The sequence below is a fragment of the Dromaius novaehollandiae genome, chromosome 2, assembly GCF_036370855.1.
Source record: "Dromaius novaehollandiae isolate bDroNov1 chromosome 2, bDroNov1.hap1, whole genome shotgun sequence".
Lineage (NCBI taxonomy): Eukaryota > Metazoa > Chordata > Aves > Casuariiformes > Dromaiidae > Dromaius > Dromaius novaehollandiae.
The window spans coordinates 125551031-125577929 of record NC_088099.1 but is presented as its reverse complement, the minus strand read 5'-3'; the positions used below and the strand labels follow the sequence as shown (position 1 = coordinate 125577929).

The 26899-nt window shown below is 36.3% G+C and overlaps 1 protein-coding gene across 1 annotated transcript in view; it reads left to right on the top strand.

Moving 5' to 3' along the window:
- Nucleotides 1-24253, top strand: part of ZC2HC1A (zinc finger C2HC-type containing 1A) — a 40444-nt gene extending 16191 nt beyond the window's left edge. The window contains exons 6-11 of the mRNA XM_064507372.1: nucleotides 2202-2350; nucleotides 3424-3526; nucleotides 4416-4524; nucleotides 12662-12781; nucleotides 17368-17475; nucleotides 18333-24253. Of these exons, the coding sequence (XP_064363442.1) occupies nucleotides 2202-2350; nucleotides 3424-3526; nucleotides 4416-4524; nucleotides 12662-12781; nucleotides 17368-17475; nucleotides 18333-18519 (776 nt within the window). The 3' untranslated portion in view covers nucleotides 18520-24253. The remainder of the gene's footprint in view (nucleotides 1-2201; nucleotides 2351-3423; nucleotides 3527-4415; nucleotides 4525-12661; nucleotides 12782-17367; nucleotides 17476-18332) is intronic.
- The last annotated feature ends 2646 nt before the right edge of the window (nucleotides 24254-26899 follow it).

Genomic DNA, 26899 nt, shown 5'->3' with positions numbered 1-26899 from the left:
ACTGTCTGTGTTGTCCCCTGGGTTCATCCTGCTGCGGCAAGGTAAGACTCAAGTAGGACTTAGAGCATGGAACTAGGAGTGAAGAGAAAATGCACTAATTGATCAGTGAACATCTCTCTCCTCCTCCAAACACAACAAAAGAAAGAAATAGGGCAGGGGTAGCCACAATTGTTCCTTTTCCACTTGTACATGTAAGAGAAAGGGAGAATTATACTGGATACCATGGAATACATGCATCCTCTCTCCTACTCAGCTCTGTCTTTGGCATGCCTACTTCTAGCTAGCTACTTTTTATTTTATTTTTTTTAAACTTTGTAAAAACTAGTTCAAGAGTTCTGTATAAATATTCCCTATGCAATTCTTTGCTTTGAGTTCACAAATAAGCAGTATTGGGGGTTCTTCTGGTTCCTCTTCCACCTTTCCTTTGAAGTAGTGGAGAATAGCCTGATGATGTTGAGAAGGATCTTAAGTCATCCATATTTGCATCAAACTTGGCTGTGTATGTGTGTACGGCTGTGTATGTGTGTACGGCTGTGTATGTGTGTACGGCTGGTTTATTTGATTAGTTTGTATTGTGGAAAGCTTACATTCAATCCTAACAGTTCTATTGGACAATATGAATGGTATTTCCAGATAACCAGGTGGCTGACTGGTGCTAAGCATTTTACAAAAGGGTAAAGATATAATCTCTGATACTTAAAGAGCACATGCTAATCTTGTATAGTCTGATCCATTTACTTTAGCGGGCTTTGGAAGTTGTCTGTGGGAACCGAGCTGTGCCCTAGTTGAAGAAATGGACTTTCTTGTACCTAGGTGCTTCCATCGTTGCTTAATTCATGTCTTTGGGCCCCCTTCTTCCCTCGCATATGGCATGTCTTGGGACCTAAGCTGGTATTACTACAAAAAAATTAGTTCTTTTCCTTATAAGCTTGTGTTCCTTAGGGTGTAGTTTATGTACAAGTATTCTGACAGTATTTGGAGCCAACATAAAAAATAATTCATTGTTATTGTCACCTGAGATTCCCATGCTGTCACTTCTGTGAAGGATTCTTGTGTTCTCTGTTCCTACTGCTTGTGTCATTAATCGTGGTTTGGAAACGATTAAATTATTTGACTTATTTAAGAAATTGTTTGTTTATTTTAAAGTATAGCTGCTTAAACCAGATCTGCTGCCTTTGTAGTAGTAATATGTAATCCCAGTCTTCTTTTAGACTGTATAAAATATTAACTGTAATCTTAAAGGCAGTGACTGTCATCTCTCTTCCTTTTCTTTAATATGCCTAGGAACTTACTAATTTAACGCACTATGCCAGTGCCATCTCTCCTGAAGTTGATGTTTGTATGGTTTTGAAAACTAATCTGGGGAATTCAGAATCCATATCTCTAGACACTGAAACATCTATCTGAAACTGCAGCCCAAACATTTTTATTTTCCAATAACAGTATATTTTAAGGGATATATTTCCAGTATACAGATGAGGGATGTTTAGTATTTTAAATACTTAACACAGTCTTTCTATTTTTTTTTAATTTTAATAAGAAGAGCATTTTCTACAAGTAGGACTTTGCAATGTGACTAAATTCATCATGAAAAAATAATATGGCCACAATTTATCCTCTCCTGTATCTCTCTACAGATATCTCCTAATTTGGTCTGAGTTTCCTTTAATTTGGGGTTTTCTTGTTCCATTTCTAATTTTATGTATTTGATTTTTAGATTATCACTTCCAGTGAAGTGATATACCCACTTGCAGTGGGTATTTCTCAGTTCTTTCAGAATTGTCAGAGAAAAATTAATTTGTTGTCTTTTGTTATTTGAGTGGGAAGGGTTTTAATGCATTTTTGTATGTTGACCAAGCTGAACTGTGTTTGTGATTTTGTTTAGCCTTTTCTCTTCTTGCACCTCTTGCCAGCTGAGTTCCTTGCCACATTGATCTAACTTTTTGTCTGCTTTCTCTGCTGAGTAACATCTTTCAGGCTGCTTCTGATATCAGTTAGAGTGTTTCTGATCCTCAGCCACTCTTTTTGTTCTTACCCAGCAAATGACAAATGTGGCTTGTGTGCTGCATGTGGGCAGTAAGCTTTTCTCCACCAATCTGTATTCATTTTCGGATTTAAGAGACCTTAATTTTCTCTGGCTTGTGTGTGATCTTTAAAAGGTTGCTCTCCTACTTTCTGATGTTGGGCTTTATGTTTTTAAGATTACATTCAGTGCCCATATTGCCAGAGGAGGTTTAATGAAAATGCAGCTGACAGACACATCAATTTCTGTAAGGAACAAGCAGCACGTATTACTAATAAGGGGAAACTGGCCGCTGATACCAAAGGGAAGCTTCCTACTCGAACACAGGTGAAATACAATATTTTTCTTAACTTGTGACTTGTATTTGTAAAATCAAGTTTATTAAATATTTTGTGTTGTCATTAAATGGAATTAAAAAATAATATTACCAAATAAAATAGTTACGATAGACTGAAATTAGATATCACAAGTATGGAAGAAGTTTTTGCTTTCTAATGAGAATTGGGAGGAGGTTCATAAATCGGATAGCAGCAGTTGCAAAGAAGAAAACGTAGTCATAAATGTAATTCAGAGATTTGTGAAAATGACAGATAAGGGTAGTGTAGCAGCAGGAAGCAGAGATGGAGTATTTGTAAACAAAGTTGAATTTCTGTTCAAGTCTTCAGAATCCACTTCAAGACTGTTTCTTAAGTGAATAAATAAGGTACATGGCTATATGACAATCGACAGCAATATTTTGGCTGATTAGAGGTTTAGATGAAGTATACTAAGGTAGCAGTTACAGCAAAGTTATAATGGAAGACTTCAGGTGGAAAAAGGTTATGGTCAAGGAGGAGGCATGTTTTACAGCTTGGAAAGCAAAATAGTAATTAAAGTGTATAAGCATTCTTTTTGGGGGGGGTGGTATTGTGGGTTTTTTGGAAGCTGTGAAGAGTAAAGCAGACGCAAGCACTTATGTTTCTTGCATTGTATTCTCAATCGGTGCTGGGACTGGTCCAGAGCTCACAGGTAAAAGTAAAATTTGAAAGAATTAACGGTCTTGTCCTTGAGCATTCTTTTCAAAAAAGTAACTGATAATGAGGTGGTAATGTTAAGCTCAAGAGACACTGAAAAACATGAGAACAGCAGTAGAAAAGTGGAAAATACACAACAAAATAATTTAATTGGAAAAACAAAGCTACCAAGTAAAGTTGGATAATCTTTCTTATTAATATCTCTTTATATGCATGAGAAAGCAAGCTATCAGAAACCATTTGTGTGACCCCTGTATCAGAAACAAGTTAGCTAGTAGTTAGTAGCTGTAGTCTGTTTTCCCATTCAGTGCCTTAGATAACTACCTATGGTGCTATATAGATAGTTCGATTAAACTGCTTAAATTTCTAGGCTGTATTTTCTTACAGTACAAACCTGCTGCTGTTAAGAAGATGCCTTCTGCAGGATCAGCACCATCATCATCGTCATCACGCTTGCCACAGCCAAGTGGTGTTAGCAAAACTGTTGTAGGTACGAAATGAATGTTCTTTCTAAATACTAGAATTCAAGCTATATAATAAAGGTAGTATAATGTTAATAGCTGGAAGGATTTCTACAAAGTTGCCCAGTGATTCAGACTGAAGAAATAAAAGCTTCATATGAGGAGCTCAGTGTTACATGAGTAGAAGACTTCTGTTTTTCATGATATACTAGCTTTTTATTGAATTTCTCTGTAATGTGAACAACAATCTGCAATTCTTCTAACTATCTGTATGATGACTATATCTTTTATTGTTGAAATTGATGCTCTTGTTTGCAAAAAAAAAAAATCATTTAAAGTAAAGCTGGAAGAAACACAGATTGGCCCCTATTCAACAAGACTCTTAAGCACATGATAGGACTATCTTGTGTCTTATATATCAGGTTGAATTAGTTTTTTTTCCGAACTGAAACTGCAAAATCATTCTGCAAAATAATGCATAATTATATCTAATTCTGATCTTTCACATCAGATTTTTCTATTGCTTAATTTCATAACTAATTTGTATACAGAATATGATAGTGAATTGGTAAAAATATATAGAGAAGAAATGTATATTAAAATTATGCAAACACTGGTCTTACTCTAATTGCAGATATCAGTAAGATTCTGTACACACATTAGAATTCTTTCCTTTTTCTTAAGAAATGATGTTCAAATTTCTTTTACTGGAATAGAACACTGTCTCAGTTGAATATTTTCTGTAGATTTTCAGAATCATACTTGTCTTTTCTCAATATCTTAATATTTGCTAATATCCTGACATTTCTCAAACTTTTATTTTGAATTTTGTGATAAATAATTGTGTAATGAATTGTATAATTCCAGTAGCAGAATCTTGTATTTTCTTATATTTGCATACTTGCTTTTAACTGTAAGGTGCCTCTTCAAGTAAAGCACTATCTTCATCTGGGTCCAGTGGGAGCAAAATTCAGACATTATCACCAGCTCATAAAAACTCATTGGGAATGGTGAACCCACAAGCAGGGTAAGTCCCCACTTAATGTTGGCATTCATTCTTTATTTCATATTTATGTTGTGCTAGTTTTAAAAGAAGTATCTATGGGCTGTTTTGCTTGTATGGTTTTTCTACAAGCTTTAAAAGTGCAGTAGTTTGAATTCAGCCTTTATTTATATAAACAATGAATGTAGTGAGGTAGAGTTTAAAGAATATTGGAATAGACAAAGATGCATTTTTTTCAGTGTTAAAATAACAGCAAAAGAAAATCCTGAACTGCCTGTGTTGCACCATATCTCCCTGCAACTACTTCCTTTTTTGTGTAGTCTGCTTTCTCGCTCCGGTTTGCCCAACACAGCCCCCTGCTGTTCAAGAGGCAAATGAAGTGTTTGCATGAGAGAAAAGGCAAAGATAGGCACATGCTATGTAGAAAGCAGTAATGGAAACAGAAGTAGGGAGGGAGGTAAAATGTGTGTGTATATTATATATATGTGTGTTTTTGGTAAAAGCAAGAAGACTTTTTTTAAAAAAAGAAGACATCTGGCATCATTTCTTACATTCAGTGGAAAAAAAATAGATTAAAAGTAAGAGGCCTCTCACACTGACTAGAAAACAATTGTGATAGGATTTTCCTTGTTAGCACAAAAAGTCAGACATCTCCCCCCCCCCCCCCCATCCCTTCCCCCTTCCTGCCCCAGGTTTAAAATATAGAAGACACAATGTATGAATGAGCACAGGATAAGGCCGTAGAAAACAGTGCATTACAACAGCAAGAAAAAGTGGTAGATTACTAATGTTTGGTCAGGGTGCTTGATATGCCCAGGACCATTATTGATTTTCAGCAGGGTATTTGGTAGGCACTATCTCAAAGAAGAAATTTAAGGAAGGAGTTGAGACAAATAGTGTATCTTTCCAGAATTTTGAAGAGCACCAAGAAGCACTGAGAGAAAACACAAAATATAACAAGAACATGATTGCAGTTATTGCTGGTGATTGAAGATGACTTCTTCCTGTAAAAATGAATAGCAGATTATAAACAGATTGGAAGAAGGCTGTATAGGTGAAGAAAGACAACTTAATGTTTGTGAGGAAGAAAAGGGACATGCTGAAGGAACTCATAAGGATGGGCAGCCTTATTAACTACACAAAGTTACTGAGTTTCAGTTTATCACTGTTAAGTCTTTTTAGTTGCACACCAGTGTGAATTGTAGCTCTGTTACCCTTTCACACCAGGTCTTTCAGGCACAGGGCTAAGGGAGTGTCTGGCAGGTTATCCAAGAAGTATCTCTCCAGTGTCCCCATGAGCTTCAGTCTCCAGGTCACTGCTTTTCCTAGGCATCTACACCCCAACCATCAGAGGATCAAACTCTGTTTACTGACTTTTTTTTTTTTTTAATCTCATTTTCCTTCCCTGTCCCCATCTGTTTCTGGACCCTCCTTTTCATCATCTTTGTACCACCCATTCTCCACTCCACTCTCCTCCCAAATAAACAACCTCTACCTCCAATTATGTTTTCCTCATTGGTCACAGTTTTGCTGAGTCTGTATCTGAATTTGTTAAGTCTATAGCCTTATATAGTGTGATTGATATGGTTGCTTAGGTACAGGTGGCCTTACAAGGTTCTAGTCCCTAAAAGATGCCCCAAACTCCTCTTCAGTTATCTAGTTCACGCTGATTACATGCTGCTTACCTTACACGCTTTCAAAGTCAAATCGTTTGACTTGAGTCTTGATACCTCTACCTAGTGCCATTTAAGCAAGCACTCCCTTATAAGTAAACAGTCAATGTACCAGACGAACATGTTTTTTTCACACTGTGCTCTTGTGTTCACACAGCATCCTGCTTTCCTTTAGGTGCTTAATTATAAATTGTTGGCCTTGACACATTCTCTAGACAGTCTCCTGGTTTCCTGCAGAGGCTCTGTCTCCGTGGGCCTAGTGGGACCTCTTGCTCGTGCAAGGATTGAGGGTTTTCTAAGGTGGCAGAGGATATAGTATTTTTATAGCGTGAAGAGCCAGAGCTGGAAAAGGCTGTTTTAGGGGAAGCAAAAGGGTTGGGAAGTGAGTGGAAGAAGTAAAGACTGTGATGTGAAATTGGTGATACAGCTGGAAGCTGATGACAAAATGAGCCCTTCTCTCTCTCATGTTAAAGGAAAATATTGTTCAAGGTGTAGGGAGGTAAGCTGAGAGCACAAAGGTCATCTTTCTCTTGGGAAAAGCAAGTAAGCTTCCTATGGAGGGAAAGAAGGGAATGGCTTGAGAAGCCATCAAAAAATGGGTAGTGGAGCTCAGTTAAATGAGCATTAGAATTATTTACTTGCGAGATGACAGAATGAAAAGAGTGAAAATACATGTAATAGAAAAGCTTAATTTGCTTATAGGATTTCTGGTAAATAAATTAGAAGAAACAGATGCCAAAGGAGATGATTTTGTGCTAAGAGCCCTTGTGCCAAGACAAAACAATATATATGGAGGAAAGAAAGGACCATGAGAACCAACAAACTGAATGATGGAAGAGAGCTAATTAGAAGTTGCCAACTACTGTCATGCATGTAATTTTATGTGGGTCATTAGTGGAGTCTTAACCCTTTCATTCATTTTGTAAAGTGACTTAGTAAAAGACAAGCTTAAGTAAGGGCAAACTTTCTAATGCTAGGAGTGCCCAACACAGAAAGCCCAGGGGCATGGTGGAGACTAAATAAACAAAGGGCATAATCATCAGAACTGTGGAAAAACGAATGGAAGAAGTTCAGAGGCCAGGATGAAAGCCTTTGACTTTGGAAAGGAATGCTAGTCTCAGACAAAGAAACAAACTGGAACTGGAAATGGGAAAGGAGAAGACTTACTGTGCTGCCCTGCATGGTGAAGATCTTCACTTTTCTTTGTCTTGCATCAGACTTCTTCAATTGTGTACCTGCTGCTTTCTTTTCCTGTGTCTTTGCTGAGTTGTAAAATCAGGTAAAAGAGTTCTAGATCACTGTAAGAGGCAAGAGCTCCCAAACCTCAAGAGAATTACGAAGTTAAGGATATGTTGCAGATGGTTGTGATGTAATCAGAGACAGTGTTAATATTCCAGAAACAGTAAATCTGATGGAGTATGAAAATAAAGGAAAGAGGAATTTCTGTGGTTCAGGAAAAGGCTATAAACTGTGGGCAAAAGGAGAGTGTTTTTACCAAAAACAGGTGGGATAGGGCTGGACAGGCCTAGCACTGTTACAATTGAATGTTAGCATAGTCAGAGAGGTGGAAAGTATGTGAAACTTTGATTAGTGCAGGAGGGAAATGGTGGTATAGGGAAGAAAGAATAGATGGAAATGCTGGTTGCACAAGAGGGTCAAGGGTAACAAGACTGGGGAAAGGAGATAATCAAATTCAAAGCGATGGAGAGAAGGAAGAAAATAGCTGAGATGCAGAGGTTGAAATAACACCTATTCATGAGTGGTAAACAAGCATGTCTGCAAACCACAGTAAAACAAGTTAGCTGAGATTGTTTAAAAGTGTATTTCTGGCTCCAGCAAGGAATCCAAGCTATCTGGGGAAGGCTTTTTCCTATTGATGGAGCTTCTAATCACAGATCGTGTGGGTTTATGACAGGCCATAGGTTTCGGTCTTCTTTACAAGGAAGGTTTTTTTGAATTTTACAAGTCAGTTTGCTTGCTGGGCTCATTGCCTTGTATTCTGTAATCCTCAATTTCTTCTTCTGAATCTTTTACTTTACATAGTCCAGTAAAAAAGCAGTAGTATCTGGAGAGATGTTTGCAGAGGTGCTCTCTGCTCATGCATGCTGTAACTGCAAATAGGTGACTTCTGGTTAGCATAGTTCTCAGATAATGATCTCTGCTGAGAGGCAGTGAATGTTAGCTTTGCTCATAACCTCACTTAACTGCCTGCACAATTTCCATTTTTCTAAAAGGGTGGATACAGTGAGTGTGTTTCTGCCTGCAGTTGTCCTCACTCTCCCTTTCTGAAAAATTTGTGTTCTCTTCTTGTTTTTGCCGAACAGTTCTTATGATTTCTTTCTGGTCATACTAACCAGTCTTTTAGAGAAGGCCATTTACTGCATTGCTTTCCTAAGCATTCAGCCAGAGACCTTGCAGTTCTTCGGTTTTCTTTTGGCTACTTTGCATTCATTCCTGAGAACAAGTTCTGCAAAAGTAACGTTGGAGCAAAGAGGCATCAGAATACTTACCACCTTGAAAAGTCAGATACCTCACATGGGTCACTAGTAACAATTCTGGCCTTAATCCTCTCAGTCTCAGTACTGGGGAAAAATATAGAGGGTTCTATTAAAATACCTACAAAATTATATCAGGAATTGAAAGACATTTTTTCACCTGATACTCAGGCTGGGAGGATTAAGTTGTTAGTGAACTGATTTACTGAGCACTGTGTTGTACAGATGTCGTTTTAATGGAAATCTTTCAAATGAAATGTCAAGAGATGGCATGACATTTTTCGGGGTGGGAGGGTAAAGAGACTACATACTTTTGGCCTAGTTAAATTCTAGTTTGACTGTCACATTTACTGTAAGAAACAAGCTCCTGTGGTGTTATTCATTCCTTAAGACAAACTGTAATTTCATGTTTTTATGTATTGTTAATATAGGTGAAATTTTCCATTTTTGCCTGGATTCCAGATTTGGCACAGAGAGAGTGAGGCTTAATAGAATATAGTTATAACATGCCAGTTTCAGGAGAAATTATATGGATATTGGAGAGGGGAGTAATTTAGCTAGACGCTGCTTCTTTCTGTAGGATCATGGTGCCTGTTGTCTGTGGTATGTATGCTAAGGGGAAGAAATGCCTTTCATGTCTTCACTGGCTAGTACAACTGCCAGAAGTGATTAAAATACACAGGAATGCAGTCCTCCTCTTGCTCTTTAGATGGCACTTTTGAACTGCTGCCTGCCGCTACTGTGAAACTAAGTGCTGACTGATGAATCTATTGGTGTGTCTGTTTTAAAGGTGAATGCTAAAACGTCTTTGAGCTGTTGAAGCTCCATAAAGGAAAATTCTGTAACTTCATTTCATATTATGCTTGAATATCATCTGATAATAAAAAAAAAAAAATTATGTGAACAGAAATGCAGTCAAGTGAACTCCCTTATTTTGTTAATCACTTTTACTGGGGAACAAGACAGGAGAAACAGTAGAGCAAAAATGCTACTGAGGTGGCACACCACAGTAGCATCAACATAAGCTAGGTTAGCGTTAGTGAGACTTACACTGCACATGTGGATCAGGATCTGTCAGCTGGACTCTGCTATACGATTCTTTTTTTTCCTTTCTTTTTTCCTAAACAAAATAAGAGCACCTCCAATTATAAGTATGAATGGGTGTGTGGCATAACGGCATCATTCCTGAGTCCTAGAAAAGCAGGCGAGGATGCAGGGGTAGACTGTGACTTTGTATTGTAGTCAGTTGATATTGAAGAACAGAGAAATGGAAAATAATAGTGCCTATGTTGTAGCCAGGCTTATATTTTGATAATGAATCATGTTAAGATTCTAAGTTTGATAAATCTTTTGTAGAGTGCTAAACCCAGTGCTCCTATCTTCCATTACTTGTGTGGGGGAGGAGGAATCCTAGGAAGCTGCCAGAACTCACTAAAGATCTTCATGAGGGGAAAAAAAGAGGAGGTTCTCCCTCGCCTAAGGCTAAGCAAAGGGGCAAACTCCACCCCCAAACTGTGCTTTCATAGCAGAACTTAATACCACTGTTTCTGGCCAGCCAGAGATCTTTTGCATGTGCAGACTAATTTCTTGTCTCTGCTTATTGCATATATGAAATAATTTTTGAAACCCCAATAAAAAAAATATGTGGTGTTTCTCAGTATGGCAAATGAACCCGTAGTAATTACTTCATCGTTTTTATTCTTGAGATAATTTGTACTGCTTAAGTACACTATTTAACACTCATCAAAGGTATGCCTTCTGGGAATCATGTCTGTTACTGACACACCTAGTACTGTGTCATATAGCTGAAATACAACACGAATGCACACCTAACCAGCACCAATAAAATTTAAATTAGTTATATATTTCCCAAACAGCATATGTAGCCTTTAAAAATATAGTATCTTTGCAACTGTTCATTTCCTTTCGTTAAGACTATAACTTATACAGCTTTGTTCAGTGAAAACAAATAAGTTGTCTTGGTCCGTTTTGCATTTCAAAGTGTTCCTATGATTGTGGTTTTATTTATTAATACATGAAAGAACTGAGTCATCTTGGAATTTTTTTTAAGTGTGGAAGAATACCTCGGTTCTTTATTTTGGCAGTATCATGACTGCTGCTAGGATATTATCTTCAGTATTTTACACTCTAGGTGCCCAGAGTTCAAGGATTATGTTGATTAATTGGTGAAGGTTCAGGAAGAGCTAAGAAAATCTTGACAGGTTGGAATATGTGTCTTGCAGTGTCAAAGACCTCAGTTTCACTTCTCAGCCTTTTGGAAATGTGTAGAGAGTATGTATTTGGTCAAATGGGAATTGATCAAGCATTTCTGTGTTAATTAGTTTGAACTAGAACATCTGTTTGGGAGGAGGAAGTTGGGGGAACTTGCCTTACAACCTGCATTATTTGGGGGCTAAATTGTCAGACTAAATTTTCAGTGCTCCCTTTTGACTTTGATGTATGAATATCACTTAGCATTGTTAAATTTTTGTTCATTATATGGAGATTTCCTTTGCCATTCAGATGCCATACAGATGTAATGAGAATTGCAAGGTTCATACCAAAAGCTTTCCAAAACCTATTGATGTTGCAAACCGTATAGGTTCTGTGCCTTTTAAAATGATGGAATTGTAGAAAGAGTATTGAAAGAAGCATGATAGGGATGTTAGAGATGCAAAAGAGTATTTGGGTTTTGTGTGAGATAATAAAAGCTATATCAGAGATAAGTGTGTCATTGATGGTAATAAAGCTATTTGCTTAGTAAAGTTCCTGGCCTTGCAGTTTATCAAGGTTATATGATGAAAGAGTCGGAAAACTCCACAGTGATTTTAAGATTTTTTTTTTTCCTCTTTATTACTTCCCATACTTAGGAAACTTACAGATAAGCAAATTAACAGTTCAGCTACTCAGGCATTTCCATTAAATTTGTCTGTTTATAGTTCTTTAATTTCAGAAAGACCAGTAAATATACTCTGAGATTAGAAGTGTTATTACTTTTCAGTTTAGGCTTAAACCTTGCAAGTTTTTTTTGAGAATAAAAAGAAATTTCTATTTCATTCTTATTCTGGGAGGGGAAATAGAGTTGACTTTTTTCAAGTTTTACTGTATTTTCGGAGATGATAAAAATATGAAACTTTATTAAGAAGTCTAAATTTTTCTACCATATATTGTGACTTCTCAGAAGATACAGCTTTCCTTATGATGTAGAGGTAGGGGAGGGAAGGGCTTTTTCTTTTCTTTTCCTTTCTTTTGTCTTTTTTTTTTCTTTCCCCTTGATATTCTGCCAGGACTTTTTGATTAGGAATTGTTATATATTGTATTAAAAGGAGTATTGCTTGTGTGTGTAGTGCTGTTTATTCTGAGGGTTTTTTGATATTTAAACAAAGTTATTCTTCTTTCAGACTTTTCTCTGTCCTTTTCTCATCTCCACAAAAGAACAGAGAATACAAAGCATATTACTTTATCTGGGCACTGTGTTTACCCTTTTTTAAAAAACAAAGTGAAAACTTTTCCTTCTTGCTAATTGTGAACTCAAGGTGGCTTGTACTTGCATTTTTGTTACTTTCTAACATCTTAGTAAAAGTGATATAAGTTGTAAATTTTAGCTGTCTTTTCTAGATGTGATAAATTTAACATTATGAAAATGATTCTTCGAACGATGAATAGCCCAAACCTAAGTGCATTGCATGGTTTGTGAAGATAAGTAGTGTTAGTTGTTTTTTTTTTTTTTTTTTTTTAAATATATATATTTGGATTAGGCTTCCAATACTAAGTGTGTGAAATGCTCCGCTTGTGAAAGTAGAATGCTTTTGTTTGCTGGAATATTAAAATCTGTGGATTTGGGGGGTTTTTTTTAGTTTTTTTGTTTTTTTTAAGTAAATGGGATTTCTAATACAAATGTTTAACTGTGACTACTTGTTTAATTTTTTTTGCGATAACTTAAATAGCAATCTAGCAATCTCCTTATGAGTACCCCTTTATATATTTTAATAGTAAGATGGACAAGTTAGGCCCACCACTGCGAACTGGAAGAGATGTGCAAAGGTTGTATGACAGTGATACAAAAACAGACAGTACCGTCAAAAGACCAAATGAGTTGTTGCCTATTAAGAAGTAAGTATTACAAATCAGTGTGGTTTATCTGTTTTTCAGAAATGTTCCTCAAAAGTATTGGAATAGTAAAAATGTGATCTTGAGACATATCTGCTGCCCAGTATATCTTCAATATAAAATGCTGTGGAAGAAGAGAATGTAATACAAGTATCTGTTTCATTTTAAATAAACTGCTTCTAATAGTAGGTTAGGAAACATGATGAAAACCATTTTCAGAATTGGTTTCTTCTGTCACTGATTCTGGATTAAGAATAATGAACTTCTGCCTCTCTAAACCTGAGATAAAGCTGAAGTAAGCATTAAGAGTACGGAAATGCCTTACAGGCATGCTTCTCTTTTATGCCAAAGTAATTTTTTTGGTCTCTTTAAGTCAAATATTTATCTATCTTCTATAAGATTGCTGTGATGGTCCAAGAATGTATGCTAGGCAGGTCTTATAACAAGGAATATCAACCTTTATTAAGTCTGACTGATCTTATGTAGGGAAAAACAGTTTTGAACATTCAGCAAGCTTAAAATAAGGGCTTCTTTGACAAGAAAGGGTTTTCTAGCCTTTTAAAAAGGAAATAGATATTATATTGTAGTTAACACTTTAATTTGAAAGATGCTCAATTCAAACTTGCTAGTTCTTCATAAATAATACTTTAAAGCACATTGCGAAAGAGGAGTTAATAATGAATCATGTGGTCTGTATATGGAAAGTAATGCTTAAAATCGTAAAAATGTGTCTAAATCTCATAATGCTGTTTTAGTGTTATAACTAAAGCTGAAGTATTTTTGAGACAGGGCCAAAATATTTGGACTTGGGTCCCTGTTTTAAGAAGCAAAGGGATTTTAAAAATACCTTTTTTTTTTTTTTTTTTTTTTTTTTTTTAAGAGATGCAGATTTTTTTGTTTGTTTTCTTTGCGTATTTGGTTAGAGCTGTGGATGATGAGCATCCCCCCAAATTAGGTCAATTTCATTTTATTATACGTTCCTAAGATGTTGAAAATTGGTCTTAGTGGGTTACTAAATACGCTTAGAGTATGTATCATCTTTTATGCAGCCCTTAGACATACCACCTTGACCGGATTTTTCTTCTTGAGAGAAGTTCTTTTAAAGTATAGACACCTATTCTGCTCCTTATAACTTCACTGTTTTAGTGGTACTTGTTCAAATGCCCACTAGAATCATGGCTCAAGTCTGCCTTCCTTACAGCAGGTTATTCAAGATGTTATATGCCAACAGTTTGGCACAAATGTCTTGTAAATAGCCACTAGCCATTATTACATTCAGCTTTGCAACATGGGTGACTACAGTTTGTGGCAAAAGTTTCTGGACTTCAGTTGGCTTGCCATTAGTCATAAAGAATATGTTGGTGATTTAGCACAATGATAAGTAGAAAAGGACAAGCTTCTACAAATTTATTTCAGTTTTTGATTTGAGAAGTGGTATGGTAGTTCGAATGGAATACAACTCAAGCTGTTTAGGAAAAGAGGTCCCCTTCAGTCTTGGCTCTTTTGAAACTGAGAAAGTCAGAATGCTGAACATCTTTAAAGCTATGTCTTAACTTTAAGCATTAAAGATACAGCCTCATCTGCTTCATTAATATTTTGCATTATACAGCTTAGAACAGGAGTTTATATATCTTTACATGCAAAATAGAACTGGACAAGTGGATGGAAGTGGCAGAGGCTGGACAGGTTGGAAGAGATCAAGCTGTGGTGGAGATAAACAAGAAGTGGAGATAATCAAGGATGTCTAGGCTTATTGGAAGACATCTTTCTCCAGAGATCAGGTTGCAACTTGAGGATACAATTTCAAGATTTGTGTCATCCAATAGACATGAAACTCGATGCTAATCTTGTATCCAGATCTGGGGTGCATAAAGTTGTAGACGGTGGCAGTCTGCTGCTTCTACTGATTTGTTCATCAAAATGGCAGAAATAATTGCAATTAATTCTAAAACAGTAACACTAAGCTTTTATATCAGACTGATAGTAGATTAGGGTTTTTGCTGGATTTTCAAAAAGCTAATTGAAATAAAAACCTGCAGAAATTATACACGAAAGTGCTTCAAAATTAAGGTATCCCTTTAAATCTGTAATGAATTATGTTTTAACTGCTCACAGAACTCTGTGCTTCACTTAAACAGGGTGGGCAGTGCACTTTCAATGTGACTTTTCAATATTTTGGTTTTTCCGCATTCAGTTTGTGGCCCATATGCCTTACTGGCCACCATTCAAACCGTGTTCTTAAGATACTTTTTGATCTGGGGGGTGTGGGCGAGGAATCTCTTTAGTATGCATCTAATATTAAAGCATCAGTTGACTTTCCAGAATACCCAGTGGAATGAGGGTATGTTATTACACATATTTTACAGACATATGCATGGTTGAAGTACAGGAAAGAGCAGTGGATGCTTCTTAATGTGTGTTCCCCCCCCCCCCCCCGCCCCCAGCTATCTAATACTGTGTTCAAAATCTGTTAATTCAATGTATGTCCTCTACAGATTTCAGTTTAAGAAACTATTGCTCTCAGTTTTGAAGAAGATATAAGTCTTAAAGTTGATAATCCAGAAAAAAGTGCAATTCACTAATACACTTTAAAAGTTTGGTTTAAATTGTTTGGAATTGTCTAAAAAATTGTTGGGGCACAATTCCATTCTTTACATCTTTGTTCAACCATCCCTGATCCATGAGATTCGTCATTTCTGTATCTGCAGTCGTCTTAGTCTTTATTCACTTTTCTAGCTTCCATAACAAATAAGAGTCTGGTATTTTTCTCCACTATTAGTTCTAATGAATTTTACTTAAGGAAAAGTCCGTCATCAGTGTCAAGTGTGATGGATGAAATAATACCTGATAGTGTATTTAGAATCAGTACTGTCATGCATGCTTGTAACAGCTTATTTTAGGTCATACTTACAAGTTTTATCCTGGAATTCTGTACCCTCTGGAGGGCTGGCATTATCACTTTTAATGGATTTGAACTGTGTGATAACTTACAAAGTGCTTTTGAGTCTGTACAGTTTCAATAAAATCATCTCCATACTCTCCTTGATAGCTAAATAAGAGGGCAGACAGGAGAACTGAAGGAGAGAGCTGGTGTCCTGCCATGTGTTCCAGAACCTTTGAGCATTGGAGACACTTCCAGTCTACCTTTTGTAGGCAGATGCCTTTCCTATTGAACTTGAGTGCTGGAATTATATGTAATTTCACCTAGTTTGATCTTTTAAATTTGGTTCCTCATTGCACTGTTTTGTGCTTAATCATTGGGTCACTTTTCCACTGAAGTGTTCAAGTAACTGGTTGTAAATGGATGGCACTGAAAAGCCCTCCTTAGCCTTCGCTGATAACATGGGGAAAGATGTGCTTTATGTAACACATTGTGTAAAATTCAAAAGATACTACATTTTTCCTCCATTGTTTTAGTGTTGTTTTTGGAATTACAGAAGCTGAATGTATTTCCTTATATGCTTTTGAAAACCAAGACAAAGTTGTTCATGTTCTGAAAGGAGCAGTTGGTTCATCTGGGTTTTTGTTCTTGACTGGGCTCTTAGTGAGTAAAACTTTTTAAACAGAATATTAGTTTAACTTTTTTCATGTCTGTGAGCCTGTCCCATGCTTAAGTTTCATTTACACATTAGTGTTTAAGAACGGGAACAGTAAAAAGATACTAGTGTGTCATGAATATGATAATATAGTCACTGAAGTCTAGCAAAAGAAGAAGAAATCTTGGTGGATGGTAATTCTCTTGAAAAATACAGAAAAGCTTTGCCTTTGGTCCCTGATAATGAAAGGATGTCCCTTCCTGCTTCTTTTCTTAGTGTTTCTCAGCTTTTCAGGGGATTCTTATGATTCTGTACTCATCAGAGCAACCAATGAGATTTTTATGGGTGTTTAGGATGTGCTGTTGATTGCATATTAGCTTCTCATAAAACCCTCTTGAGAGAGTAGCTTTCACAACTATGTGGTCATACTGTTGAAGCCATCTGTAAGAACATTGTGGCAAGCCCTTAGTAAGAACATTGTGGCAAGCCCTTAATATTTATGCTTAGGAGAAAAAGGGACTACCAAGCATCATCTGAGTGTATCCATGCTAAATAAAGTGTGTGACTAAGAAGAAAAAGTCATATGACTAACTTCATATTAGTAGCAGAAGACTGTGTGTTGTAGCCTTTCTAAATTACTTTTGCACTATCGAGGCAGCAGTTAGCTGCTTTTTATTTCTCTGAAAGCCCTGCCAGTCTATGAAGCGATTTGTAGTCTATCAAGGAAGACACGTGAACATACTGAACAATCAACAGTGTGGGTTCTACTTGTATTTTAGTGTGATAGCAAATGAAATGCATGAATGGGAAGGGAAATGCTAGCCTTTTAGCTTGTGTCATTGTAAGATTTAAGTACTCATATTTAATCCAAGTCATATTAGTTCATGCCAAAACTCTTCTGTCTGCTATTGGTAGGAAATAAAGTATATTATTTATATGGTGAATTCACATGTAGATTGTTGAACTCATCTCTTCTAAATAATTTGTAAATATGCATTCTTTTATATATTCCTGTGTGTGCATATAATTCACCAAATATCTATTCTGTTTTAGAGGCACAACGAAAACACGAACATCAACCCCTCCTAGTGTGGCAAGAGCCATGAGCACTGGTGCTTTAACAAGCAAAAGAAAAACTAGTAATTCAGAAAGTTACTCAAGGTAGCTTTTAATTTTGTGGGTTTTGTCAGTAATAAAAACTTAATTTAAGAGTATTCTTACAGGAAAAGTTGGAGAAAATACTGTTTTCTGCAGTTAGTGGGTAACTTATAGTCCGTATTATTTGGCATATTTAAGATACTCGGAATGTATTTTGCATGTTTACCATCCTAACATAACATCATTTTCATCAGTTATCCCAGATATGATATGCACAGATAGCATTAGAAATGCCAGATGTTTCTTAGAAGTTCTTGAAAAAATGGATGAATGGATCTTTCAAATAGAGAGTGGTTGGAGTGTTTTTGGAGGAGAACTGTTTTTTGTTGGTTTGTTTTGTTTTTTAAGACAGTGATTTGGAAGCTGAGAGAATGGTAAGTAGGTGTAGTTCTGCAGTTACAGATCCGGAAGGAGTTACCGAAAGGCCTAGCATTCTGGCTTTGCAAACATTGTTAGTTGAAGTCAAGTGAAATTTGCATGCTCGGCACAGAAAATTGCCTGGTGTCTGCCCTTTTAAAGGGTAGGGGAAGAAAAATACAGTTCAGGGTAAGTAGCTTTCTTATGCTGAAAAGCTAAGTTTTAAGTTTTGAAACTCTAGTTAATATAACTAGTGACTCAAATATTTGATCTGGCTCCTGAAATTTTGGCAATTTGTTTGTCTTCTTATAGGGAAGGAAGGTATCTAGCGATAGGTAGGGGAGTTTGGGAGAAGTCATAATGTATTCTACTGTAAATAAATAGGAAGCATAAGCATGAACCTGTAGATAACAATAGTAATTCACTGCAAGGATTAACATAATTTTGCATTAAGTTATACTGAACTGAGTTACAGTGAATGCTTTTTATCTGGCGATTTTCAGGTCTGATGGTAAAATTAGGTATGATAGTGGAGACTACCCATCCTCAGTCAATGGAGGAAGTTCAAAGAGCAGCGAAGGAAATTCACCTGTACACTTATCAAAATTCTGTCATGAATGTGGAACAAGGTATCCGGTGGAATGGGCAAAGTTTTGCTGTGAGTGTGGAATTCGAAGAATGGTTATGTGAACACATACTGAAAAGCAAAAGGAAAATAAGAACCCGAGAGCGTCTACTACATACCGCTGCATGGAAAACTAGAGTACTCCTTCCAGTTAGAGTTCATGCTGCAAACATGTTGAAACATCATATTGTAATTTTCTCAGTGCAATCTTCTGGTTACATAATAATTTATATATAAATATACTGTATATAAAAATAATAGGTACCTAAGACTGTGCCATTCAAGGAAATACTCTTTAATCTCTGTTGGAAATATTTTAAATTAAGGTAGAAATATACTAAGTAACTTAGGTAGCAGAAATGGTTCAATTTTTTTTCTTATGTAATCCTTCTAGATAAAACGTTATTTAAATCATCTGTGTGGTGCCTCACCCATCGGAAACTGGCCATGAAGAACTTGGGCTTTGGAAGTGTCTCTGAGAAGGAATTTCCTTCTTATGTTACAGTAGCTTGTGAAGTGACTGGCTAAGCCCTAGCTGAAAACAACATGAGCAACACATTATAAATTCCTAATTAAAAGTACCAAAAAGATTGGATCTATCTAATCTCTTTAACAGTAGTATCCTAATTGGACTTTCTGATTTTTCTCTGGGTTTTCTTGATGAATCAAATAAAGAGAAAAGCTGTCTGAAAAGTCTATTCAAATATAAGAAAAAAAACTCAGTATTTTTTAACGTAGCTTTCCACATTCTGTTTTTGAATAGGAACCAATTAATATTTTTATGTATTTATAAGGACAAATATGGTATCCTCATTTTAATAAGCTTCTTTTGTTCAGAAACACTTGTCTTTCTCCTCCTATGCTCCACCATGACTGGTATATCCAAAATCTCCTTGCTTTGTGTCTTGAAAGGTTTCCAAAGGTCCTGCTCTTTTTCTCTTCCCTAATTTCCTGAAGGAAAGACAAAATCTATACTTATCCTATCTATTATATTGAACTCTTGTTTTAAAAACAGCCTTCTTGATTTCTCCAATACAAAAAGAGTTCCATAAAAATATTATTAGTAAACTAGAATTTGATACAAGTAGTCACTGTTTTTTATTCCTGTGCAAACAGCACAGCTTATGTATGAGTGCATAGTAGAGTCACTGTGCTCTGCGTGTTTATATGTTAATACCTAACATGTTTTCTTACAATCCTGTATATTCTTGGGCTCTGAATAGCAGCCACTTGAAGTCAGTAACAAACCTAGCGTTAATTCATTGGGAAGAAGGCTCAGGCCCTGTAAATTTTTGTTGTTGTTTTTATATATTATGTCACTTATAAAACATTCACAAGCTAAATCACTTAACGTGTATCTGAATGTAGTAATTTATTTTTTGTGAATTTTTATTTTGAAGTAATAACACCATCTTAGTTATGCGTGGAAGAACAATCTGAAAGTAGTTAATTGTGCCTTCCCCACAATAAATATAGTTTCTTTGTCAGAAATGGTTACTTTTAGCTCTCAAACACCATTAGTATCAATTTACATATTTTTTATGAAACTCATATTTTGTAGCTTTTGCAATATGTACTGCAGTATTGTATCCTAGTAATGTGATTGTAGATAACAATCACAGATTTTGAAAATACAGACAATGGGGCCAATTACAAAGAAAGGATGATTGAAGAAAAGCATCTCCAAAGCAGATATCAGTCTTGGAGAATATGCTTTAAGAGTCTCGATGCTGTCACATGATGGGCCATAAATTATTGATGTTTTAAAATTAGTTCAATGATTTGGTATTGTCTTACACTTTTTATTGGAAGTTATTTCTAGAAATTATCCCTCCATTCAGTGTAGTCTTGTTTTATCATAATTGCATAAACTGGCTACTGAATATGATATGATGGATAACTTGATGACAGATAGACCTGACAAATCTTAGCCAGTTAGGTTCTAGGGTCCATATTTTGGCATATTCATATCTATACTTGAAAAATTGAATTTTTACATCCTTTGCATAGATAAACCTGCTCTAGAAAATTTGCTTGGTACTTGGGTCATGGAGGTCTGCAGACTGAAAATCACTGGACGTTATGGGTGCCCATCACAAAAGGTGCAAGTCCAGAACAGGTTTGATCAACCAGTGCATCTATCAAGGAATCAGTTCCTTTAGCTGACCTACTGACCTTCCAGTTCTTGTTTTTGCTGGATTTTTTTTTTTTTTTTTTTTTTTTTTTTACCATTTTTAAAGAATGTATTCTTTAAAGAGAGAGCTTAATAAGGAAATATATTCCAGGTCTACAATGTGGGTTTTGTTTTGTTTTTGTTTTTTATCATCTGAATGATGTGAATGGATTTGTTTGGAAAATAAAGGGAAAAAATACTGATAGTTTCTTCTTTGAATTGCAAGTGGCAGGTTTCCCAGTTTTATGGTTCCTGTATGTGGATTGATTCAACTTCCGTTTTTTTGAATCGTTTGTATAACTCTGTGCTTCCAAGGCAGCATTTAGTAAATTACTCAAGTGACACATCATTTACTTTGTTTACACTTCTATGATTTGTAGCAAGAACTAAACAGTGGATTAACCTGAAGTGAAAGAAGAGTTTTGAAAAGATTTCTTGTACTTATTAATTCGGCTTTACAAGAAGATCTATTGCAACAAAAATGACTGTTGATAGAGTAATGTTTAATAATGTGCATGTGTTTGAATCTACAATAAAGATAAGCAGACAATGAAATATAATTGACTATGCAGTTTATTACTGTATAGTGAGACTATCAGAGGCCTAGTATATTTCCACTTTATCAACTGTTTTTTCACCGAATGACAAGTTTCTAAAGTACTTGATGTTATCGACAGACCAAGCTATACAAGTTACGAGTGCGTACTGCTGTATTTCCATATAAATGTTTATTAGCAAACAGTAGGTTTGTTTTCAGAATGCCCTTGCAGAACTGCATATGAATAACAGATGTTTTAATGTTTAAGGAAAAATAAACTGGTAAGGAGGATGAGTAAGGATTCTGAATCAAAGTCTTTAGATACACTACGCATGTCAGAAAATTCCTGAATTTAATTTATTAACAAGACCTAGGTACATATATGTCCTTTTGCCCTAGCCCTTCTTCCTGCCTTTATGCCCTGCTTTTCAGGGGAGGGAAAAACCTGGATATGTGTTCTGAAAGTATAGTTTTCCAAAACACCCCAAGAATCCAAATTTCGATAATTGTGAAGGTAAAACCCTTGGATGAATACTGGTGCATGTGCACTAAGCTTATACGTAACCAGTGTCATTCTCTGGATGTGCTGTTGACTTGAGAGATGTTTATGTTGAAAGCCTGAATTCCCTAGATTTAATGTGTAAAGTTAGGATGATATGACTACTCCATTTAACATTTGTCCTTCCAGTTGTGTGTGTATATATAGTGCGTGTGTATGCACGTTTATTTTGTGAGAACTCTTAAGTTTTACAGGTTTTAAAAAAAAAAAAATTTCACTAAAGCAGAATTCATACAAGCCAGGACCAAATGCTACTGGAGGATTATGTAGCCCCAACAGCTGACTAATATAGTCAATAGGTATTTAAAGTGGAATTTGTTGATGTGATTATTCAAATGTTACCTGTTTCATTGTATGACACTGACAGACTTTCTTTTACTGTCTGCCATTATATTTTCCTAATGTGCTTGCTATGGCTCTTCCATTCCGGAGTGGGGGGAATGGTCAATGGTGGAATCCTGTAAGAACAAGAAAGAGAAGGCTGTTGCTGGGGTCCTACGTGGGGGTGTTTGCCTTCCTGGTCTGCTCTTGTGAATATCTTACATATAGAGGATATGTATATGTGCTAGAAAGGAGTGCAGCAGCATTGGAACTGTACTGATGAAGTGCAATGTGGTATCAAAATATACCAGCTTCAGTATTGAAAGCAACATAGCAAAAGCCCTAATCTTTATATAGCTTTTCTCTTATACAGAGAATACTTATGCATGGTACTCATTCCAGTTTCTGAAACTACCTGGGGTATCTGTGCAACATACAGCAAGTGTAGTTATACCCTCAATCTTACACACCACTCCAGGAAAGTGAGAATGAGAGGTGCTTTACCACCATATCAGCTCATACCTATCACATAAGCGTCTAGGCAGAACTTTTCAAATTTGCCAAAGGGACATGGAGAGCTATTAAACTTCCACAGGTGGATTGGAAAAGCTCAACCTGGCTGAGCTCTTGCCCAGGGAAGAGATGTGCTGGTGGTTGGAGCTCTCCATGGTGCTTTGATATGCTGAGCCTGCCTCTGCAGCACAGCGGCAGCAGCTGCGTGAGTGCTTCTGCACAGGTCGCAGATAGCAAGGAGCACAGAGCAGTAACTTCAAAGTGTATTTTAAAACCTGAGCCAATATTTGAACATCATGGAAGTCCTCAGTCACCTGAGTGGAATTTGTTCCTAATTCACCATTGCAGCCAGGAGCAAGTGCCTGACGTGCAATGAGTGAAGAGAACTGTTTCATGATGCACGTGTATCAAATCATCAGAAGGAGATATGACTGCAGTCATTTAAATGCTAATGAGCAAGGCATGTAGCAGCACACATTGATGTAGGCTGTGTAATTAGTCTGTTAAGTGTAGAATGAGATGGCATTGTCCACATATTACAAAGTTCTGAAGCAGTGCTAGTTATCCATCGCATTGATTCTGTATCTGTATAACAAGAACAAAGTTGTTACAAATTTTAATAAAAATTTGCTGATGAAATTGTGTTTTTAAGAGCACTTTTTGCAACTATTCAACCTTTTTGGTTTTAGTAAGCTATGAATAATTATCTGGGTTGAGTGAGAGGATAGGACTTTCATTTGGTGACATTGTTTTAATCTTAAAACTAAAATAGTTTTTTGCCTTTAAAGAAGTACAGCTTATTCCAATTTGTGATGGTTTTGTTGTTTGTTTTTCAACCTGATGAGTAAGGTTTAAGTATCGAGTCACCTAATTCTGTTGTCGCAAGTAATGTTAGTTAGAAATTTCTTAGCTATGTTCAGTAGTTATTTCTAATATACAAAAGATAAGGGATTACTCTTTCATATTAATGTGGGGTTTTTTACATTTTTCTTTTTCAAAATAATGCTTTTCTGGAGGATTCCACTTAGCCCTATTTCATGTTGCTAGAAAACAGCCTATTTAGATTTTAATTTAAATACTAATGTTTCTTCTTTACAAAAGTAATCAATATGAACATCAGTTTTCTCCAATGAAAACAGTAATTTTTGAGTCTGCAAATCAAATATTTGTTTTGATACAACTGAATATTGAACTTAAATTCAAAAAAATGATGCATGGTTTACTATTATTCTATATTTGTATTTGTGTTTCTGGCAGAATTGTAGAGGGATTTGGCCTAGATTCTGTAAAGTGCTGAATATTCCACAACTCTTGTAATACCTATCTTAAATGACTGCTCTAACTGTCTCGCTGCTCATCCTCCATGTGATACTTAGTATGCATTTTCATAAGCAAAAAACATCAGTTTCTTTGTTGGTGTTCCATGTTTTTCTATGAATTGTTCATTGATTTATTTGAGGTGATTAAATCTGTCAGCACTGCATTTGTTATGTTTGCTTTGCACTTCAGTCCACTGAATATTTGTGTTTGTCACCATCCAGTGTTTTTTTTTCCAGAATGGCTGGGTTTGCTTGCATCTTATTGGATATATTAAGTTTGTTTTAAAGTGTCAGTTGTGTTTTAATTCGTAAATGTAAATCATTACCTAATGTTAACTTGCCACTTGTAAACAATAAAGTTAATATGCCTATAAAACTTTTTGCAGTTCATGCATCTTTGTAGCCAAGTGTGAATTTGCTTAAATTAAATACCATAGGGATACGTAATACCATTCAACCCTACAAATGACATGAAGTCCTTAGCCTGAAGGAAACCAGACCTAACTATGGAGGACTATCCAGTGTTTTCTCCTAGTGGCTGGGAGACAACTGCTTAGTTATGTTTTCAAAGGATAATCATTTTCATTATTTTTTCATTGAGTTGGAAATATGAATTAGATTTCTCAGTCACCTTGAAAAAATGCTCTGTACCAAATATTTAAATTAGTATGACTTGCTCATATAAAGTTAACCTCTGTATTTCTCCTTCTTCCTGACTCTATGGAGTGTTTAGGTTATATCAAGCTTATCATTGTGATACCTGTAGTTAAATCATTCTTTAATAAGGCTGCTAAGATAGAATAGGTAACGTGAACTCGATCTGTGTTTATTCTTTCTGCTTCATGAAGTTAGAGCACTGTTTTGTTGGTGAAGCGCTTAACCACTAATGTGATCATGTCAGGAAAAAAACAGAAGTTACATTTTTCCTGTAAAATTCACTTGTATGAGCAGAAATCGTAATAAGGGGTTAGGTTGCTTTTTTATTTTATTATTATTTTTTTTTAAACACTGAGTCAAGACCAGTTCCTCTTTTCTTTCCTCTTTTTAGGTGAAAGTTCCTCCTGGTGGCTCTTTTGTTTACTCCGCCACACCCTCTTCAGAGAAAATCACTTATGTTTTCCCTTTATTCTGGATGAAATTCATCTGTGTGCCAAGGGACTGCAAAATCTTGTCACTACTGAGATACAGCCCTCATGCTGGACTATGGCCATGCCGGCTTCCTCTGTATTCTGGTTCATCATGACTCATTGCAGTAGCTGCTGAATGAACCCTCTTACTATCTGCAACCTACCTTTCCAAGCCAACATCTCTTTTGCTCAGCACAAAGCTGGAGAGGTGGAACTGGAAGGAAGTGTAAAACCAGACAGGATACATTACTCTTGCGTCTTTAACTAAAGAAACTGCAGCTGTAATACACTTGCTTGATGGTGTAAAGTGAAATTTGGACCTTTTCTTCCAGTTGACCTGCCTTGATGTGACTTCTTAAACATCAGAAATTCTTCCTTCTCATTATAAACAGCAGAGCAGCAAACTCCCTCTTACTGTTGGAGATTATTCAAAGTGCAACATTAGCTTGCTCACGGGTTAATCATCGCTTCTTGCCTAATTCTCACAGTCCCTTGCAAAAACAGTGCTAAAATTCCTGTTACTAAATTAAATACCCTTTTTGTCTTCCCTTGCCACCTTCATGTAAGTTTAATGCATTTCTGAACCCCATGTCTGACCTACTCATGTTCCTTCTTTGTACTATCCTAATTAAAAATCTGCTCAACCCAGAGATGCTGCCTTTTTCACTCTTTAATCTGGATTTTGTGAAAGGGAAGTAGGAGTGGTACCCTGCAAGGTTCTCATTCCTTAGCACATTTCCTGCAAAGCAGTTTATTTTTGTCATGTTCGTAATTTCAGGAAGGCTATACGAGGTTCTCAAATGAAAGGGAAGAAATGAAAGCGCAAAAGTCATTGTGTTTAACAGTTAGCCTTTGCACCTAACTGGCAACTCAAGAATCTTGGCAGTAAGAATCAGGCAGGCAGGATATTTATTAAGAGAAGCAATAAAAAACCACACGATTCAATAATCTCTCAATTTAAATTTCTGCTTTGGATCTAAGCATGTTTTTGCCCCAGGATAGACCAGAAACTGCCTGATTTGCCTTAGATTTGAGTTGTAAGCTGCTGCGTAAGTCATCTAAATTGACTTAACTTTGTGATTTCAGTTTTATAGCTGCTAGTATTGCACCTTTGAGTTTTTCTGTTAATTCCCACTGACCTTTCCCTGCCAAGTAATAGTGGTCATTAGGAAACAGATCTTGCCTTTCAAGTGTTCCCAAATTTCCAGAAAATAGCAGCTGTTCTTCAGTGTCAGAGACAAATTTAGCCCGCAGCAACATGGGACTCCTTTCAGTAGAAAGGATTTCTAGAGAAGCCAGTACAATAGTGATTGTAGTCTCTTACCTGCAGTATGATACTGGGAAATCTGTTTCCTTTTCCTTTTTTTTTTTTTCCCTCCCCTCTGTCACTGTTTGGAGTTAAAGTTGCAATGACCTCTTACATCAGGAGATAAAGAGAAAATGTGAAGGTCTCAATCACAGTTTTACAAAGGTACTACTCCTAGCCCAACAGGTCTTTTCACTATGACTAGATGGAGGGTATTCCAGGAAAGCACCACAGTGTGTCTGTCTTGCTTTCGACCTCCTTCGTCAGCATCAGCAGGAGGGCACACTGGGTTAAAGGGATTTAGTACAGCAGGTGTTATTTCAGTCAGAGGAGCTCCATGCAGTTCTTTGAAGCACATCCCATCATTACTGGCAGGTCTTTGTCCTAAATACCAATGTTTTCTGACAGTACTTCCACAGAAAATTTCTTTTAGCACAAATAAAACAGTATATGTTTCCCTAACTGAACCATGAAAACAACAGCTGCCTTAATGGAAGACTTCCAAAAACATTTAGCCCAAAGTGGACACCACATATGGAAACGTCAACCTAAATTGTTTGGCCAAATTATAAGCAAATCACAAAATGGA